Source organism: Meleagris gallopavo, chromosome 1, assembly GCF_000146605.3.
Source record: "Meleagris gallopavo isolate NT-WF06-2002-E0010 breed Aviagen turkey brand Nicholas breeding stock chromosome 1, Turkey_5.1, whole genome shotgun sequence".
Taxonomy (NCBI): domain Eukaryota; kingdom Metazoa; phylum Chordata; class Aves; order Galliformes; family Phasianidae; genus Meleagris; species Meleagris gallopavo.
Window position 1 is genome coordinate 181053284 of NC_015011.2, and position 19768 is coordinate 181073051.

General features: G+C 45.9%; 1 protein-coding gene across 2 annotated transcripts in view; it reads right to left on the reverse strand.

Annotated features, from left to right (window-relative positions):
• The window catches only part of AMOTL1 (angiomotin like 1), a 36016-nt gene that overhangs the window by 12599 nt on the left and 3649 nt on the right, over positions 1–19768 (reverse strand). For both annotated transcript variants that reach the window (XM_010706117.3, XM_010706116.3), the window contains exons 3-5: positions 8628–8910; positions 1786–1930; positions 633–722 (exon numbers count right to left, since the gene is read on the reverse strand). In XM_010706117.3, coding sequence (XP_010704419.1) covers positions 633–722; positions 1786–1930; positions 8628–8910 — 518 coding nt within the window. The remainder of the gene's footprint in view (positions 1–632; positions 723–1785; positions 1931–8627; positions 8911–19768) is intronic.

Consider the following 19768-nt stretch of genomic DNA (forward strand, 5'->3'; position numbering starts at 1 on the left):
TTTCTGAATGCATACTACAGGTGCTCAGGATATGTAAGAAGTGATATGTGTCAGACAGCATCCAACTGCTCAGGTTTTGGTTTGCTTGGTCACATAGAACCATCAGCACACGGTGGGACATGCTGCAGAACTGTGCTCAGTCATTAAAGAAGCCTAAAATTTGATTAGAAGGGGCAGCAGAAACCATGAAGTCATTGTTTCAGTAGTCCTTTGAGAAAATGAAGGCCCTGCTCTGCTCTTCCATCTGCTAGTCAACCCATGGCACTGACAAGTCAAAAGAGGTTGCTCTGAGCTTTTCCCAGCCAAGAGAAGAATTTGGCATCTCTAAAAATTATGTTCTTTGAAAGATGATTCATGCAAGCAACACTCAGCAATTTCAAATAAATATTTATCAAAAATAAACTACGTTGTGATACCATTAACTCCCACTGCCTGATTCTGGTGCTCAGATAAAAAAACATTCCAAAACAATCCAGTCTGCAGCTTAAATCAGAATATATGATGAATTAGCTGACTAGAACCAAGCCATAAGGGCAATAACAATTAATAGCAAGGCATTCACCTTCACTTCAGTACATATACATGGGTGTGTACACACATGCACCTTGAAAATAGATTAACACAGTACTCACTCTGAGTGACATAAAGGCCCTCTGTTGACTTATCCTCATGCCCATCGAAGTCTCTGCTGGCGAGCTGCCTGTTGGCTGTCTCCAGTCGTTCTGCACAAAACAGGAAATAATTTAAGTATAAATATATGTATATAAAATTGTAGGCCAACCAAGAAAATAAGATGTGTGCCAGCAGCACAGTATAAATAGACTCTCTAAAGGAGAGTGTTTAAACGGAGGCTGACACATACATAAAAGATGAGACCTTTGACCTCTTCCATGAAGCTGTGTTGTTCAGACTAACAGAAGCTGGGGAGGGGGGGAAACCTCTGCCATCTGCAGCTAATATGTCCAAACAGTTCATTTCTCATGCTGTCCAAAATGTGCAATACACTTGCCATCTGACTTCACCCAGCTTTGCAGGGAGATGGGTACCTTTCTACAGTGGAATGTGGTGCCGCTAGATGCCCTGGGGGAAGGCAGTCACTTTGGTGACACCAATCCTTGAGATCCTGCTCCTTTTCCATGACAGGGATTCTGCAGCCAGGGATGACTTTCCATTGGAAGGGCAGCTAGAAGGATGCAACTTCCCTGTCCCACTGCCAGCTGCCTTTCAGCACCCATCTCCACAAAACAGACCAGTCAGACTCCTCGGAGGAGTGTACACAAAGCATTTCATTGCATTAAGAGGTATCCATGTAACCCATCCGGCACCCGGACAGGTACCAGTTACTCCATTTTCATTCCCAAAAGGATTTGCTCTCAATTTCATTTATTTTCAGTACTAAAAAGAGATACCCTTTGATACTCGCTACTTCTCTGCAAAGATGCTGAACTTTGAGATATATGGGTTACATAGTGCTGGTCTACACTGGAACTTGCTGTTCAGCTCACTAAGGTTGGATAAGACTTAGGGACTGGCAGTCAAACTGACAATTGCAAGTACTAAATGCAAAGGCATCATTCAAAGCTGTCTTTCATATTTTGCCGGAAGGTTTTTCTACAACCAGCGGAGTGAGAGCAGTTCTGTCTTATGCCAGTAAGCAGGGCCTGATTTCTCAAGCTTATCTAAAACATGTGAAAATACTCCTCTAAAGCCTGCTACTCTGGAGTTTGTGGAAAGTGAAGCACCACGTCAGCTGCGGAAAAAAGCAAACACACAAATTTAACATACCACGGAGATCCCTGTTGAAATCATGAAGTCTCCTAATTTCTCCTTCCAGTTTGTTTCTCATCGCTTTGTCCAGAGACTCCCTCTTAGTGGTGGTCTTGACCAGGCCCTCATAAGCTTCTGAAATCCTCTGAATCTCTATTTCAAACTGAAATGAGAGAGAGCTCCCATGAAAGCCCAGCAGGAAAGCATCCCATACTAGCATTCACAGAATCATAGAATGGCTTGGGTTGGAAAGGACCTTAAAGACGACCCAGGTCCAGCCATGGGCAGGGCTGCCACCCATTAGACCAGGTTGCCCAGGGCCCCATCCAACCTGGTTTTGGCACTCTCCCGGAGCATTCTGATGGGGCACAGGTGCTGGGGCGATACCTGTGCCAAATGTCACAGCAACCACTGGCTCTAAAATAAGAAATCCTACACACCACCAGAAATGTTATAAGCTTGATTCTGACCTGATTTCAGCTTTGAACTACCGTAGTCCAATCCTTTATTTCCTTGGCTGAAGACTGCTCCACAAAAGAAGAAACTCTCTACAACAGACTAAAACAATTGTTTCAGATTTTCAATCTTTTAAACACAATCTCCTTGACTTCTGGAAAATTTGCATCTTAAAACCTAAACCCAAAAGACTGACAGGAAGACAGCTCCAGGCAGGCTTTTCTTGTTCTGGTCCAACAGATTCGGCTCTTTTAATCAGCTAGATTAACGTAAGGTATTACAGTTGGCTGAACTCACTGCTGAAGGAATATTTAACACCAAGGTGGGAATCTGCTCCTGCATGCCTCACTCTTGTGTTTGTGGAGAAAAGCCTGATAATGTGCACGGGCTGGAAAACCAAGAGATATATATAGCCTTCCACATACCTTTCTAAATCTGGTGCTCCTTTAGCTTCTTCAGCCATGGGTAGGATGGATTGGTGATTCGTGAAGCTAGAGTGCGAGCCCACCTCCACCTAACACTCTCCAGGGCTCATTAGGCTTTAGCTTTAATTTGCCAGCTGCAGCACTAGCAGAATACAAGCTCCAGCACCAGGGATGCAGTCACCCCTCAGGAACCTAAAAGCAGGCTGCAGCAGCCTGAACCCACACTTCCTTGATGCCAGGGCCAGACACAGCCTCTAGGCACCTCTGATCCATACACAGAGCAAAGCCTATAGAGCTTTCACCTAAGGGAAGTTGGGGATGCCCAGTTCCCCAGATTTCTGCTGCCAGCTCACTTAGGCATAAAAACTGAAACAAATGAGAAGATACAAAGACAAAGACACCAGCACTGACATCGCCCTGTGATCCCAGCACCTTTGGATTAGCAGCAGACCTTGCTCACACCACACAGGTGGTGATTTATCAGCTTGCAGGTATTTCACACACACACAAGCTGCTTTCCTAAACGTGTGACAGTATTGGAACCACAGGCACATTAATTTCAGCTAGCAATTCTCTGTGGCTCCATGAGGAGGTTGAATCCCATACTATGACACTCTTTCTTAAGTGAACTACAAATCATTTTTCTGACTTTCCATTTTTGTTTTTCAAAGCAGGACCACCAGGAAGTCCTGTTACATTTCAGATGATCAAACCTAGAAAAGTAGGTGCCTCCTTTTTCCACTCTGCTGGGACGAGACCAGACAACAAGTATGTTTCCAGCACGGGGACAGCACACTCAGAGGAACGCTGCATAAAACCTACCTGCATTGGTGTAAAGCACATGCAAAGATTTCTTTTATCCTTTCCTGCTCTCAAAATGATTGGCAGTGAATTTGTTTCCCATCAACAAGAAATCAGTAATAAGAATATCACGCACTAGAAAATCTTCATTTGAAACTCAGCCTGAATCTGACTGTGGTTCAAAAACAGACAAGGAGTTCTCTTTTTCATGGAATCAAAAACCGATTTGGGTTGAAAGGAACCTTAAAGACCAGTGAGTTCCACCCCTCCTGCCATGGACAGGTTGCCCAAAGCCCTATCCAACCTGTCCTTTTTGAGGGATGGGGTATCCACAGCTTCTTTGGGCAACCTTTTCCAGTACTTTGCCACCCTCTAAATAAATCATTTCTTCCAAAAGTCTAATTGACATCTCCCTCCTTTTAGCTTAAAGCCATTAGCTCTCACCTTATCACTACAATTCTGGATAAAGAGCCCCACTCCAGTACTTTTCTTGCGTCATTATGTGTATTTTTCCTCACACACACAACAACACAAGCTTATACAAGCATGAACTTTCATGAGAAAATCTGTTTTGTGTGAATTTTCTAGAATCAGAGCATATCAACTAGTTACTCAAATAACAGTACAGTTGCAGCTACTTAGGGCTATGGCTTTTCCTTTAGATCAGTGCGACCTCTGCTAGCTTTACTCCTGTAAGTAGTTAGAGGCTATCTATACTCAAGTTACCCTGCATCATTCTCTGTGACCATTTACAGAAAACAAGCTTCTCTAACTCTCCCTTGGAACAAAGATTTGGCTCAGCAAAATTAATTTTCAAGGCATTCCCCTTTATTCATAATATGATCCTAGGAGGACACCGTGCTCAGTTGGGTGCCCCAACACCTCTTGTGTTTCCCTTCTCACACTCAGCTGTTATCCGAAGCAGATGATGCCTGCTCCAGAGAGCTCCTACCACGGCAGGGCAGATTTTCCAACACAGCAGGGACTTCCCCAGCCCAACAGCCCTGCCTCACACTGCTGGTTAATGTGGGGGCTCTGCTCTGCTCAATCTCTGCTGAGATACCCATCATTCCCAAAGGACGTCACCATGCAAGCTTCCTCCATCCCCAGAGGCAAAGACTTGCCGGAGGAAAATTAAGAACCTCCATCAGCAATGAACAAAATTACAGGACAGCAGAACAGTTACAAGTTATGCTGACATTTCTGAGCAGCTCTGGGACTTCCTTTCTTTTCTTCTGCTGAGGCTGCATCTAGAACTGACCTACTCAAACAACCTCCAGAAACAGCATGAGAAAGCACCAGCCCAGCAATTAAAGTTCAGCAAGGTTTGTCCACCAAAAAGCGGCAGAAAAAGCAATGCTCTGCTTTACTGAAAAAGCTAAAAATAATGTGCGCCCTTCCCCTCCAGCTCTTTTTGATAAGAAAACCAGACACCACGTCAAACAGCACAGGGATTAATCGCTGGCTTGTACCTCTCTGCAGAATGTCTGTTCAGACATGACTTAGAATCTGACAGCCCTCTGGGTTGATCCGCTCATGTGAACGCTTGGGAAGCTCTGCGTCAAGCTGATTTTCTCTCTGATTTCTTCTCCTAATTCTGTTAAGAGAATAGAAGTGCGGGGAGGATTGCCCTACCTAGAATAACTTTGGTACACACAGACTAAAAAGAAGTACTTCTCATAACCTTTTCACTTTCAGCAACAGAGAAGAGCTTCCACACCCAACATACAGAATTTAACTCCATTGGTTTTTCAGATGTGGCATTCAGCTGTGGGAACACAGGAGGACCTGCCCTGGCCATGTGCTCAAACACGGAAAAAAAACAACACAGAAAGCATAATGTGTGTGAAGGTTTTGGTTCAGGAAATTTTCCTGAAGAAAGAATGCACTCGAGCATGTGTTTTGCTTTAAGAGTCTGCTTACATTCCCGCAAAGTCAATGGGATTCGAGTCCACACTCTATTGACTGAAGTGAGACTTCAGCCCCACGCCTGAGTACCTTTCTGTTGGTGTCTGATGCAATCGACTTGCAGGGCATCCAAAATAAAGAGCAAACCATTTCTAGGAGTGTGAAAGGAAAGCTGCATATTTTTAGGGCATCATACATAGCTTCTACTGAACAACGCAGCTTTTGTGAAATTAATAAATGGAATATTTACTTTTGCCCACAAAGGCCACGGGGAAGCCTTTACAGCCATACTCACAAGTAATGCTGCTGCAAAAATGTTTTGACTAACTTTAGGAAATTCTGTGAATACAGCACAGAGGAGGTTGCAAAGTTAGCAGCAGCATCAAAACAACATATCTCTTTTTAAACCTTTTTGGACTTTCTAGTAAAAAGATTTTCCCAAAGCTAGGTCTTGGGACATGGTCTCTCAGTGCTGGCTCTTCTGTAAAAATGTGTCTCTGATATAACATAGCACAGAAAAACAAAACTCCTAAATTCAGAGAGAGACCAGAAGCCTAACGCCATTTGTGTGTAAGTGGTGGGAAGTCATAAATGAAAGAGTAGCGCAGGATCCTAAATTAGAATGGAAATTAAAATAGTTCAGTTGGAAGAGACTTATGAAGACCACTTAGTCCAATTGCCTGACCACTCCAGGGCTAACCAAAAGTGTATTATTAAGAGCATTACCCAAATGCCTTTTGAACACTGACAGCAATGGGGCATCAACCACTTCAGTAGGAAGCCTGTCCCAGTATCTGACCTCTCTCACAAGTGACCAGACCCATTCACTCGCACCCTCTGAACTCTGCCCTCCAGCCTGTTCCCTTCCCAGCGTAGGGTGAACCTCCTCATCTTACAATTGGACAATCCATGCAGAAGGATATTCTGCTATGAGGGACTCTATCAAATGTCCAGAAAGATTACCACTGCCTTCTCTTAATTCACCAAGCTTACCTTACCATAGAAGGAGATCAAATTATTAAAGGAGGACTTTGCCAACATGAAGCCTGTATTATTCTGTGCCCTTCAGTAGCAGCTAGGATAACTTTCTCCATGGTTTTTCCAGGTACTGAGTTTACACTAACAGGTCTGTAGTTTCCTTCTTTCATGTCTTTCTTGTAGACAGATGGCTAGCTTCCAGTCAGCAGGAACCTTCCTGGACTCTCAGGACCTTTGGTAAATAGTTGAGAGGGATCCAGCTATAACATCTGCTAAATCTCTCTGTACCCTGGGATGAATGCCATCTGACTCCAAGGATTTACAAACCATCAGCTGATACAACTGGTCCCAGACAATTTCCATGACCATACATGAAAAGTCACTGCTCCCCTCAGTCACGATCCTCCAACTCAGAGGACTGGGCAACTCAAGATCTACTAAGGCAAAAAGAGGCATCCTTACTTGTTAGGTGTCCATAAAGTATCAGTTCAATGTTTTCTCTTTGCTATTGACATAATTGTGCTGTCTGACACCACACTGGCCAATATCAATCCAAACTGAACTTTGTTTTTTCTTGTTTTTTCCCCGCAGATGTGAACTGCAGTTCTATAATCTTCCTGCAAAGCCAGATCTTGCTTCCAGAGATCATATTCTTTCTTTTTCTTAATAGTTACCAGGAGGAGTTCCCTATTCAGCCAGGCCAGTCATCTGTCCCACTTGCTTGACTTGTAGCACAGTGATGACTGCTGGCTCCTGGACTTTTAAGAGGTGGTTCTCCAAAACTGATCAGCTCTCATGGACCCCTAGACTCTCCAAAGCAGATGCAAATGAGTTCCCTGAGAAGCTTAAAGTTTGCTCTCTTAAAATCCAAAATGACAATCCTGGGGACTGTTATTTCTCATTACTCCAAAGATTTTGAACTCAACTAATTAATTCATGATCATTGTGGCCAAGAGAACTTAGCTACCTCCACATCTCCCACAAGGTCTTCCCTATTCTAAAGCAACAGACCCCAGAGGGCACCTTTTCTAGTTGGCTTACTAAATACTTGTGACAGGAAGTCATCTTCAGTGTGCTTTAGAAATTTCCCAGACTTGCCTGTCAAAGCAGCATGGCATTCCAGTTTATGTAAATAATTCATATGGTCCTGGGCCCCTGGGACCCAAAGGCAGCAGGCTTGGGAGCACCTCTGCATCGACTTAGATGAGATCCTACTTTTAAGCAACATCTGCTTTGTCTAATTCTCAGCTGTCCTCCCTTGTCAACCCAGGCAGTGCATGAGACATCACCTTTCTTCACTGAAAATGCCCATTGTGCATACAGAAAAGAGGGTACAGGAGCTCTTCACAAATGGGTTTTTGAGCAAATATTTACCAGATTCATTGAGATAAAGTGACAGTTGTTTTTGAACCAAAACATTCAAACGTACCTAAGATTAGCTTTTAGGAATTCAGAGCAATCACTGAAGACCTCTCTGATAATCACACTATCCAAACTATGTCTTTTGGTTGTCCAACCACATCAATCCTCAAACCACATTAACCCCATCACGGCCTGCTAAGCTTTCATAGAGTGGAGTGCCATGCTAGCTCTTGAAATGCTTCTTGTATACAGCTCTACTGCCTATGCAACCTGGCTGCCCCAGAACACTCTGCCTGCATGAGACATGCTCCAGCAAAGCTGTCACTGAACATACAGCTTGGGTTGTAAGGACCTTAAAGATCATCCAGTTCCAATATCCCTGCTAAGGGCCGGGCTGTCATCCAGTACATCAGGGTCCCATTCAGACTGGCCTTGAAAATCTTCAGGGATGGGGCATTCACAGCTTCTCACACAGAAGGTGGTGCCACACTGGAACAGGTTGCCTAAGGAGGTTGTGTATGCCCCACATCCCTGGAGGCATTCAAAATCAGGCTGGATGTGGCTCTGGGCAGCCTGGTCTGGTGGCTAGCGACCCCGCACAAAGCAGGGGGGTTGAAACTGGATGATCTTTGTGGTCCGTTTCAACTCAGGCCATTCTATGATTCAATGATTCTCTGAGCAATCAGAGAAAGATGGAAAGTTCCCAAATGAAGGATACTTCATGAGCTGCCTTGCTGCACCCTACAGGCAGAGGAGCCTGTGGGCATCGGGGCATGGTATTAAGCTTACGGGACACCACCACTGAGAGGCAGTGGTGAGAGACCTGTCACTGTTACATCCCCATTGCAGTGACAGAACCACGAACAATCTCTTGAGGAACCCAAATGCAGGAGCACGGAGATTGTTCCCCATCCCCACACCTCCACATACCTTCTGCAGCTTGTCTGCCTTCTCATAGTACCCCTCCAGCTCCTGCCGCAGCACGTGGTTCTCCTCGGAGAGCATCTCCACCATCTGCTGCGCCCGCTCCACGATGGCGAAGGCGTCGGGTGTCAGCTGCTGGCCCAGTGGCACAGGTGGCTGGGCAGTGGAGGGGGCTGGCAGCGGAGGCAAGGAGCCTGGAAGCAAAGGGCCGGCAGCAGAGGAGGCCTGCGAGGACATGGGGCTGTGCTGCTGGGCCGGCGGCGGCGGGAAGGGAGGCTGGCATTGTCGGCTGCAGGAAAGCACAGGCAGGGATGCGTTAGAGCTGTGCACCCTCAAGACGCACGCAGGGGCTTCCATATAATTACTGCAGGGTTTATTAATAGGGTTATAACTGTACGGTCATTATTTAGTTGCTCCTTAATACCAACAATCACAGCAGGCACTGGGTAAATTGTCTCCTCGCCTGTTGTTGACATTGATGTATACATCTGCTGCGAAGGGATAAAGGAAGCATTGAGTCAAAAGCGGCATTTTTAACAAGGTGCACAGCTAATATTTCAGCCCTCCGCCAGCCTCTCCCTGCCCCCACCTCAGCACAAACCCCACCACGGAGCAGCTTAAGCCGATGGCTGTGACTGGAGCACAAGGGATGCATTACTCACCTTTCAAAAACCGCCCCCTGCCTGGAGCGAGCCGAGGGGCTGAGCAGCCAAATTTGGAGGTGAAAGGAAGTGATGTGAGCAAAGCAGTGTCCCTGCACGGCTTTAGTGAGCGTCAAAGGGAAAGGCTGCTGCAGAGCTGCTGGAAGCACAGCCCTGATCAATCATCCCGTGCAACGAAAGCTGGGTGAGACCTCATTGTGTCACTCTACGACAAATGGCATCCATCACCCACAAGCCTTATATCAGGGACAAGAGCTGGTCCCAGCCCTTGCAAACTGCTTGTGGGCTGTGCTTCCTGGTGATAGATTGCTCTTTAATCCTCCACAGCCAGTTGGCAGTGGCTGGAGGATAACCCAGGAGCACGTTTTGGCAGGGAGGGTAATCCTGAGGCTGGTGCTCAGGTAGGACCACAGTCATGGAATGGATTGTGTTGGAAGGGACCCCAAAGATTAGCTAGTTGGGCAGGGTTGCCACCCACTAAATTAGGCATTTGACCAGGCCACCCAGGGCCCCATCCAACCTGACACTGAACACCTCCAACAATATGGCAATACCTCTAAAGAGGGGGCAAGTCATTCCCTGACTTCCATTCTGCCTTTCACTCCTGCAAGATCAGCAAGCAATGCAAAGCCTCTTTACAGAGGGAGAACTCAGGCAGAGAGGAGCTCAAAGCTTCTCCCATCCCTCCAGATACACCCAGTTTTGACCTTGGGGACCTGGTCAAGGTAGGCAGCCACATGCAGAGCTCCTCAGCCAAGACACCAAAGCCATAACACAGGCTCCAAAATCAACATCATTTCTCATTAAGCACTCTGTAAGAGGTGTATTTTGGCTTAACCGCAAGCTGTTGGTCTTGCACAGCCCACACTGCCTTTATCTCCATACCGTAAGGAGATCTAACGGGTGCACGCATTTACCCTCACAGATCTATGAAGACTGTTCTGCAGGCAGACAGCTTTGTGCCATATAAATACATAATAAACATGATGACTGCTGTGTACACGGCATCTCAAACCGGGGTTTTCAAAAACTCCCAGCGTTGACCTAATTCTACTTCCAATGATAATAACCCATCACTACCTGCAATCGCAGCAGAACAAGACGAAAAGTGAATACACTTTTAAAATCCTGCCCTAGAAGCTAACAGATTGGGAAAATGAGCTCCTTCTGGCCTCAGCATGGCTTTCACCTGCCTCGAGCAGCCATGCCCTGAGGCTGGCTGTCCCCTGCTGAGGGGCACACCATTCAGCCATGCCTGCAGGAAGGTTTGCTGCCTTAGCACAAAGAAGGGCACGTCAGAGTGCAGGGTGCCACTCCAGCAGTGTGCCAGGAGGCCTCGCTCCCCTGCATTTGTCATCAGCCACAGCGCCAGAAAGGAAAGGAGTGTGTGCACCCCTCCCACAGTGACTTCCTGGCCGGTGGGTCTGCAGGCCACGGCCTTCAGACGGAGCTCAGCAAAGCCTGGGCTGCAAAAGGAGCCCCAGCTTCCCTTAAAATGTCCTCAGCGTGATGGGTCTGAGGCAGCTCCAGAGCTATGCACTGGGTTAAAATGCTGGTCCTTGCTCACCTGTTTTTGCAGTTTGCTGCCTTTGCAGGCAATCACAAAACCATGGAATGGTTTGGGGTTGAAAGGGACTGCTGGAAGTTTGGCGCAGCTCCCCTGCAGCTTTTAGGTATCAGCAAGAAGACTCAACAGCCTCTGTGGGCAAACTGTGTCAGTCCTCCATCTACCTTACAGCATTGAAGCACATCCTGGTAGTCAGAGGAAACCTCCCGTGTTCCTCTTTGTGTTCACTGCCTCCTGCCCTGACATCGGGCACCACTAACAAGAGTCTGGCTCCATCCTTTTTGCACCGTCCCCTCAGGTATTTATGGACATTGATGAGACAGGGGAAGTTCTTTACTATGTGAGTGGTGAGGTGCTGGAACAGGCTGCCCAGAGAGGTTGTGGATGCCCCGTCCCTGGAGGTGTTCAAGGCCAGATCGGATGGGGCCCTGGGTAGCCTAGTCTAGTATTATATGAAGAGGTTGGTGGCCCTGCCTGTGGCAGGGCGGTTGGAGATTCATGATCCTTGAGGTCCCTTCCAACTCAGGCCATTCTGTGATTCTGTGAGATCCCTGAGCCTCCCCTTCTCCAGACTGAACAGCCCAGATGTAATCCTTTCCTCATAGCAGAGGTACTCCACTCCCTCATCACACTGGTGCCCTACACTGGACTCTCTCCAGCATGCCTATGGCTCTCCTCTTTTGAGGGGTGCAGAACTGGACACAGGACTCCAGGTGTGGCCTCACCAATGCTGATCACTTCCTTCACCCTGCTGGCAATGCTCTGCCTGATGTAGTGCAGGATGCTGCCAGCCTTCTTAGCATCAAGAGCTAACTCAGTATTAAGAGCTAACTCAACATCAAGAGCACATTGCTGACTCATGTTCAGCTTGGTGTCTCCCAGGTCTTTTCCTGCCAGGCTGCTTTCAGCTGGTTGGCTCCCATCACATCCTCATGAAATAATCACCAAATTGCAGGGGTTGCAAGGGACCTCTGGAAACAATCAGGTCCAATCTTCCGCTAAAGCAGATTCCCTACAGCAGGTTACAAAAGAAAACAACCAGACAGGTCCTGATTATCTCCAGAGAAGCAGACTCCACAGGCTCTCTGGGCAGCCTGTTCCAGTGCTCTGTCACAACTGAGCCATACTGGCATGGATTTTGCTGCTGCCATGGCCACAGGACAAGGGTAGAATGCCTAGCCAAGACTGGCAGTAACTGGTCCTCTAAATGCACTGGATCTACAGAAGAATATCTGCTTCCAGCTGAAGTATTTGGGTAGAAACAGACCCACAGAGGGGCGACAGATCAGTATCTGTTGCACAGAAGGGCAATGAATCTGTGAAAAGTCTGGAGCACAAGTCTATTGAGCTGAGGGAACTGGGATTGTTCAGTCTGGAGGAGACTCAGGGAAGTCCTTATCACTCTCTACAACTTACAGGAGGTTGTGGTGAGGTGGGGGTTGGCCTCTTCTCCCAGATAACTCATAAGATGAGAGGTAATAGCCTTAAGTTGTGCTAGGGGAGGTTCAGGTTGGGTATTAGGAACAATTTATTCTCAGAAAGAGTGGTGAGGCATTGGCACAGGCTGCCCAGGGAGGTGGTGCAGTCACCATCCCTGGAAGTGTTCAGGACCCGTGGAGATGTGGCACTGAGGAACATGGTTAGTAAGCATGGTGGGGATGGGCTGACGGTTGGACTAGGTGATATTAAAGGTCTTTTCAACCCTAACGGTTCTATGATCTGATTCAGGTGCTAGTTGCTGAGACCATTTTAATCCAGGGAAATTTCTTACGAACTGCTCAGAGCACAGGAGGTGGAGGCAGCACTGAGATCACCAGGAAGACTGGTTACAGCATGGAAGCTGTAAAGACTGTTAGCGTAGCTGCTTGGCTCTGCTCCCTCTGGATTCATGGGGAAACTTGAAGCATTCATCTCCCCTTCATAAAGATGTCCTGCAAAAAGTCTGTGAAGCTAAAGCCTCAACAGCACTGTTTCTCAGAGTCCATAAGCACACTGAAATCAGGCATGTACACAGCGAGCAGCCTCATGCAAACATCTTCAGCAGCTGAGTCCTCTCCATCCTCACTTCTTCTGCCTGCAGCTGGTCTGGGCCTCACAGCAGCTGCTCCAGGGGTCACAGTGAGCTAAGGGCTTGTTTTATCTCCCTGAGACCAACCAACACCACATGGCACAGCCCTCACAGTATCTTCACAGGGATCTTACACTCACTGCAGGACTGAAATATTGTTTGCTTGAAAAACTGCACAATAAACAATACCATAAGCAATGGAACAAGGGATGTCACTCACAATGCAAAAGGTGCTCCACAAACTTGTGCAAATGCAGCTGACAGCCAGTCTGCACTGAGATGTGTTACCAGAATTAATGCAGCTAAGTGGGAGCTAGCTCTGTACCAAAACAAAAGACAGCTGGTTTAACGCACGTAAAAGCCCTGCTGTTTGGGCACAGTTATATTGCTACAAAGGACACACTTGCTGTAGATACACGTTTTCTCACTTCTGTATGGGAATAGCTTTGAGCAATGTAACACACTTTTCAATTGATCTCTGAATCCAAACTAGGTGAGATACAGTGATTTTTCTTTTCTTTTTCATGATCAAGTAGTGCGATCTCCTGTTGTAGATACACCCTCTGAACACCTGAGACTGTACTTGTGGGAAATCCCACCTCCCATCAGTCTAACCTTTTCACACATGCTTCATCTGCTTGACTTTATTCCAAAGAATGAGGAGAGGCGCTCAGGACTTCCATTCTCTTGAAGGGTGAATCACACACTGAGTTATTAAAGGTTAGCACACAGCAGCAACAGTCAGACCCCAGCATCCTTACAGCTGGGGCCGCAGGAGAAATTCTCTGAAGCGTTCTCCAACTTGGGAAATAGAACCAGCACACACATGGCTTCTTCTGAAGCGTGGCTGTTCAATATAAGGGGCATTTACCAGTTCCAGCTTCCCTTTTACTTATTTCATCTGTCCTAGTTTAATTACGACTTAATCAACGGTGAAGTGCCTCAATGTGTATACCATAAAATCAACACAATAAGTCAAATTAATAAATCAATATTTGTAGGAATAGGAGCTTTGTTCACATTCAACCTCTTTAAAACTCCAAAGAAACAAAGCAATCAGGATTATCCTGAACTCCTTTGGACTTAGCAAAGAATGACATTCTCAAAATGTTTTTGCTGTACTTTAAACGTTGATCTTGCTCTACATTAGAGCAGGCTAAAACCTTCCAGCCAAGCACAATTCCATCAAAAATTGTTTTTCTTAAAAGCACGAAACTGGGGGATATTCCAAGGTTTGGATAGTGCTGCAACACAGCAGCAACATTTATATTGAAAACATATAATTTTGTTGGCATTCTTCTAGAAATAGGGCTTCTATCAACTTCTGCAATGCAATACAGAAAATGAAAAAAGAAAGAAATTGGCTTCTAGCATAGAGAGACACAAGCAGACAGACAGACAGACAGACAGTGGGCTTTCCTAGGATCACTATGCCGCACTGTCTCACATGATATATAGCTTGCAGCATATGTAACAGCTTGCAATACAGTTTCTTCACCAAAACTCTTCACCACAGACCTCACTGCCATAAGAAATCTCACAGAATTCAGCAAGGCCATCCACAAGCCTACATTTAAGCACAGCATTAATACACCTGTTGGAACTCCTTGGGAGGAGAGAGATCAACACAAGACTGCTGAGGGCAATTTGTAACTGAATAAAGGAATCAGAAACCAACTAATGATAAAGTCTACTCACTGACTCCCAGGCAATGACAAATACAGAAGAGCTACTGCTCAATAAAGCGAGGCAGCATTCAGAAGTAATGAAACTAAAATCCCTGGAAATGTTCTGGGAGGGAAAGTCTACCTTTACATTGGTTCAGGTACAACTCAGCTCACCTCTGTGCAGGGACAGAAAACAGACAGCTGAGTAAGGATGTAGGCTGCAACATACCATGATGCCCTGGAAGCATTCTAGGCCAGGCTGGGTGGGACTGTGAGCAACCTGATCTAGAGGGAGGTGTCCCTGCCTATAGCAGGGCTGGATCTAGGTGATCTTAAAAGTTCCTTCCAATCCAAACCATTCTAAGACTTACATTCGTATTTAAAATGCTTTCCTCCAATCTCTGTAGCTTATCTTTCTCTGAATGCTTTGCCTTCCCTTGCCTTCAGGGCAGACTGGCTTGTTCAGCTTTCACAGGACTTCACCTCACATCCACATCTGCTGTGGATCCTGCACCAAAATGCAGTGACACCTACATGTGGGAAAAAGGCAGGACATCAGAGAAGTCAGTAAGCCCAATCTGCTGGTCATGGTGCAAGGAAACAGCTAGATATCCATTACTAAATGCTGATGGACCAGAAACAGGAGAAGACTTTCAGTAGCCAAAACACAGTCTTTATAATATCCTGTTTTATGGGAAAAGCAACAGTCCAAGCATCTGGTTTATTTCAAAACCAATTTGCACACTTGCACTCATCTCTAGAATTCACCGTTTTGTTAGTGATGCCTGTTAGTGCTGGAAAGTTGTCGCCCAACTTCTTTGGAGGTGATTGTGTTATGTTCTGCATGGAAAAACCATCATTTAAAAAGACACATGGGCCTTAAGTCGAACCAGAAGAGGTTCAGGTTGGATATTAGGAAACATTTTTTTCTCAGAAAGAGTGGTGATGCAGTGGCACAGGCTGCCCAGGGAGGTGGTGCAGTCACTGTCCCTGGAAGTGTTCAGGAACCATGGAAATGTGGCAGTGAGAGATGGGGTGAGTGGGCATGGTGGGGTGGGCTGGGGTTGGACTAAATGAGCATAGAGGTCTTTTCCAGCCTTAATGATTCTGTGATTAAACATATCCTTCATAGTTAAAAGAGGATATCTTATTTCTTCACGGAGAGTCACATGAAGAACAAACATCCTTTCTAAAGCCCAGTTAACTGCCAGAAAAGGAAAAGGTGTGCTCCTCAGCCCCATTTTTCTGCACCTTAACAACTGGGATAAAAGCAGAGGAGAAAGAGAAATGACACTGGCTTCACGAAAGCTGCTGGAACAGTTTAATCTCTTCATTATTTTACTGAAAGACAGACTAGACCAGGAAATGATAGAAATCTCTTCTGCAGGGACACAGTCAGCCTCCAGGACATGATGCAAGCCTTCAGCCTTCCCTATGGCTGCCAGCACCCACGCCAGCTGGCAGTGCTGCCTCAAACCACGCTTACATTGATGCTGACCTCATCGAAACACATCAGCCAAAGTCAGCGTGGGTGCCCAACGCTGGTGCCAGTCCCAGTGACATCCCTCAGCTCCACCAACCCTCACTTTCCTGGGCACCTCAGGGAGTGAAAGTACCATACTGTATCTCCTTGGTGGGTGCAGACATGTGGTTGAATGAGTAACTATAAACAGGCTGTCTGAAAGCAGCAGTGTCGTGTGGGGCAGGTTAAATACACACACATCTGCAGAAGCCACAGGTTGTCCCAGCAGTTAAGTATAGGCTTCTATGTCCAGGCCAGGTGGAATGTTTTTTAGTATATAAAACAGTGTCATAGCTTTAAAATAGCCTAAGTCCATTCGTCAGTTTCATGCTGTCTTTTAAAATACATGGATTAAATCAGAATTAAAAGATGACCACATGAAAGACTTTCTCACATCACCACAAATGAAGACCCCTCAGCAAGGAGTGTTGTTTCAGTTTAAGGCCTCATTCACATTAATTGCATGAGGAAATCATACAAGACTGGACTGGTGCCACGGGGGGCAATGAAAAGGATTCACTGCTCACAATGAGCGATGTGGATCGCTGCTTAAGCAGAGAATGAAGAAACAATATGTACTTGTGCAAGTCCAAATACAAGCTCATCCACTCAGGAATAAATACAGCAGGCTACAAGCAAAGGGTGGGGAACCCTATCCTGGGCTGCCACTACCCTCACATGTCTGAGTGGGTAACAAGCTGGATGGTGAGCTCCTCACAGGCAAACCTCTGACATGGCAAGTGTTTAAGAGATACACAAACAAGGAACATTGAGCCGTGTTGCAGAGGTGATGTTACACCTTACTTGCCTCGTGTCTGGTTAAGCTTTCTATGAAAAATGGCTGTGGGTTGGGTTGTTGGTATTTCTTTTTTTTTTTTTTTGTAAAGCAGTAAAATAACTAAGGGGCTCCAAGCTCCATTTGTTTAATGCATTAAAGAAAGGACAGCACAGCGCTCCTCACTGTATCTGACAAAGATATTGCAAAATCCAGACTGGTAACTAGAAAATACAGGCAGGAACTAAGACACAGATCTGTGCCAGAGGGGGCAATTAGCAAGTGGAACAAGTCTGTAAAGGCTGTGATGGATTCTCCAGCTGGAGAATGTTACAACCACCAGGACCAAACGTTTTGAAAACTAAAATTAATTTGTGGTTTTGTGTGATCAAATTAGATTATTTCAAAGCCCTTTTACCTGACAAGCTGTGACCTATCTGAGCATGCACCTCAAGAAAGTTAGCATGGATATTCTTCAGGAACAGATGTGCTAGAAGCTAGCAATGAGGAAAGGGAAAGTTTTTTCAAGACTGTTACACTTGGCCAACTTAAAGCATTCAGAAGTTGTGAGTCAGGGTGCAAGGCATCATAACTAATTGAAAAAATACTCATATTTTAAAATAAGAATAAATATTGGTTCCTCTTTATTTGCTTTATGAGCTTTTGGCCTTTTAAGCTACAGGCTTTAAGCTCTGCTCTACAATCACGGCCTCCACAAAGGACAGGTCACCAAGTGTAATTTATGTAAATACCATGACTCCTGCAGAAGCCTACGAATAAGAGGTCTTCAGAATAACACTGAGTATCTCTATTTAGAATAGAATAATTGAGTTCAAAGAATCCTAGAATGGCCTGGGTTGAAAAGGATCTCAAAGATCATCACGTTTCAACCCCCCTGCCATGTGTAGGGTCACCAACTACCAGACCAGGCTGCCCAGAGCCACATCCAGCTTGGCCTTGAATGCCTCCAGGGATGGGGCATCCACAGCCTCCGTGGGCAACCTGTTCCAGTGTGTCACCACCCTCTGTGTGAAAAACTTTCTCCTATTATCTAACCTAAACCTCCTCTGTCTCAGTTTAAAACCATTCCACCTTGTCCCATCACTATCCACGCTTGTAAAAATGTCATACCCTCCTGTTTATACTCTCCCTTCAAGTACTGGAAGGACACAATGAGATCTCCCCAGAACCTTCTCTTCTCCAAGTTAAACAATCCCACTTCCATCAATCTTCCTTCACAGGAGAGGTGCTCCATCCCTCCGATCATCTTAGTGGCCTTGCTGGAAGGGAACTTCCAAGATCATCTACTCCAGCACCACTACTCATGTCTGTAGTATCAGATCCTACACCCTGTATCAGTCCTACTGCTATTTACAGACAAGTTACGAGATTTCACCACTGTGACTATAAAGGCAGCATTCCCTTTGACAACCAGCCACAGGAGAACAAACAAACATCAAATTAAGCAGCAGCTGTGGTTATTCCATCTCCCTCAGCAGTTACCTGCCAATATGTGTGGGTTCCTAGCCACACTTCCCTCCTCACATGAGGACTTGTGGGGCAAAACAGGGAATCAGTGGCCCTACAGGTTGTTTCCAATCCTGATATCTGTGGGTTTTTCCTACAGATCAATGCAGCTTTGTGCTTCTCTCCTCTCTTTTCTGGCATGCAAAGCCACATTCAATCAAGGGATTTCTCAGTATCAACCCCACTGACCAGGTCCCTGGAAAAGTTTTGACACCAGCATCAAAGGGTTTCTTATTTGACATCAGTGCCATTCCCAGTTAGTGCCCAGGTCTGCTTGGCTATACGGGCTCAGCAGAATTGGTTACTGAATCAGCATCTTCCAAGAGTGATCACAAAACCTCAAACCAAACCAACTGCTCTTACGTGCGGATGAGTCCAGCACTGGAGATGTTTATTAGCATAATGGACAGCTGCTGTAGCCCTGCTAGGGCTTCCAGAGAGCACAGCCTCAACTTGACCCTGTAGCTCTCAAGTTCCTATAGCTGTCTCTCAGAATAAACAGATTTTCACTTAGCTCTTTAAAATATCATTTTGCTCTGAAAAACTACACAGGCTCTGGGCAGGGAGCACTGGTAAGCAAAATGTGATAGCCAGGGGAAGACATGCAGCACTGCCCACTGAGACGGACTGCATAGGTCTTCTCCAAGATACAGCCGTTTTGCAATGTATATTTAAAGAAGGAAATTCACACCTGGTTCAAAGTAAAAGCTTCACTTTTCCAAATATGGCAAGGTAGAGCATTTACTCCCTGATTTTTCTATAGAAAAACAAGCGCACCAAGTCAGAACCATCAAGATCTTTGCAGATTTTGTGTCAGTGAAAACCTAATTAAGCAGCCTCTAAAATGAAAACCACGGTTGCACAATACAGGTTCTGAACCCACCCAGTGAAGCTGGCAAAATACTGCCTAGGAGGCTGCAGGATGAAATGGAGAATTATTTGTGTTTAGGAAGAGCAAGAAAAACAGCTTTGGATGGACAGATGATGAAGGAAGCTGTGACATGGCACAGGCCAGCCCCCGCCTTCAGAGCTGGGCAGCGTGGTGCTGGCAGGAGCCGTGTGGCTCTCAGCAATCAGCTCGCAGGAAATAAACACTGTGGATTATTTGTAATGCGCTTGGAATAAAACCATCCTCATGCAGAGGCCCAGCACAAGGGGCTAAGCTCCATAAAAGTCTCATGTAAGCTTTGTTTGGAGGATTTAAGTAGGGCCTAAGTGATGTATACACTTTATCTAGCCCTCTTTGTAAAGGGAACAATTTCACCCCCCCATCAAGCAAAGAGAAAGGCTTGAAATAAAGAGATGTCTCTATCTCACAATTAAGCTTCATGCAGGTTTTTCACTTTCTTTCTTAATTTG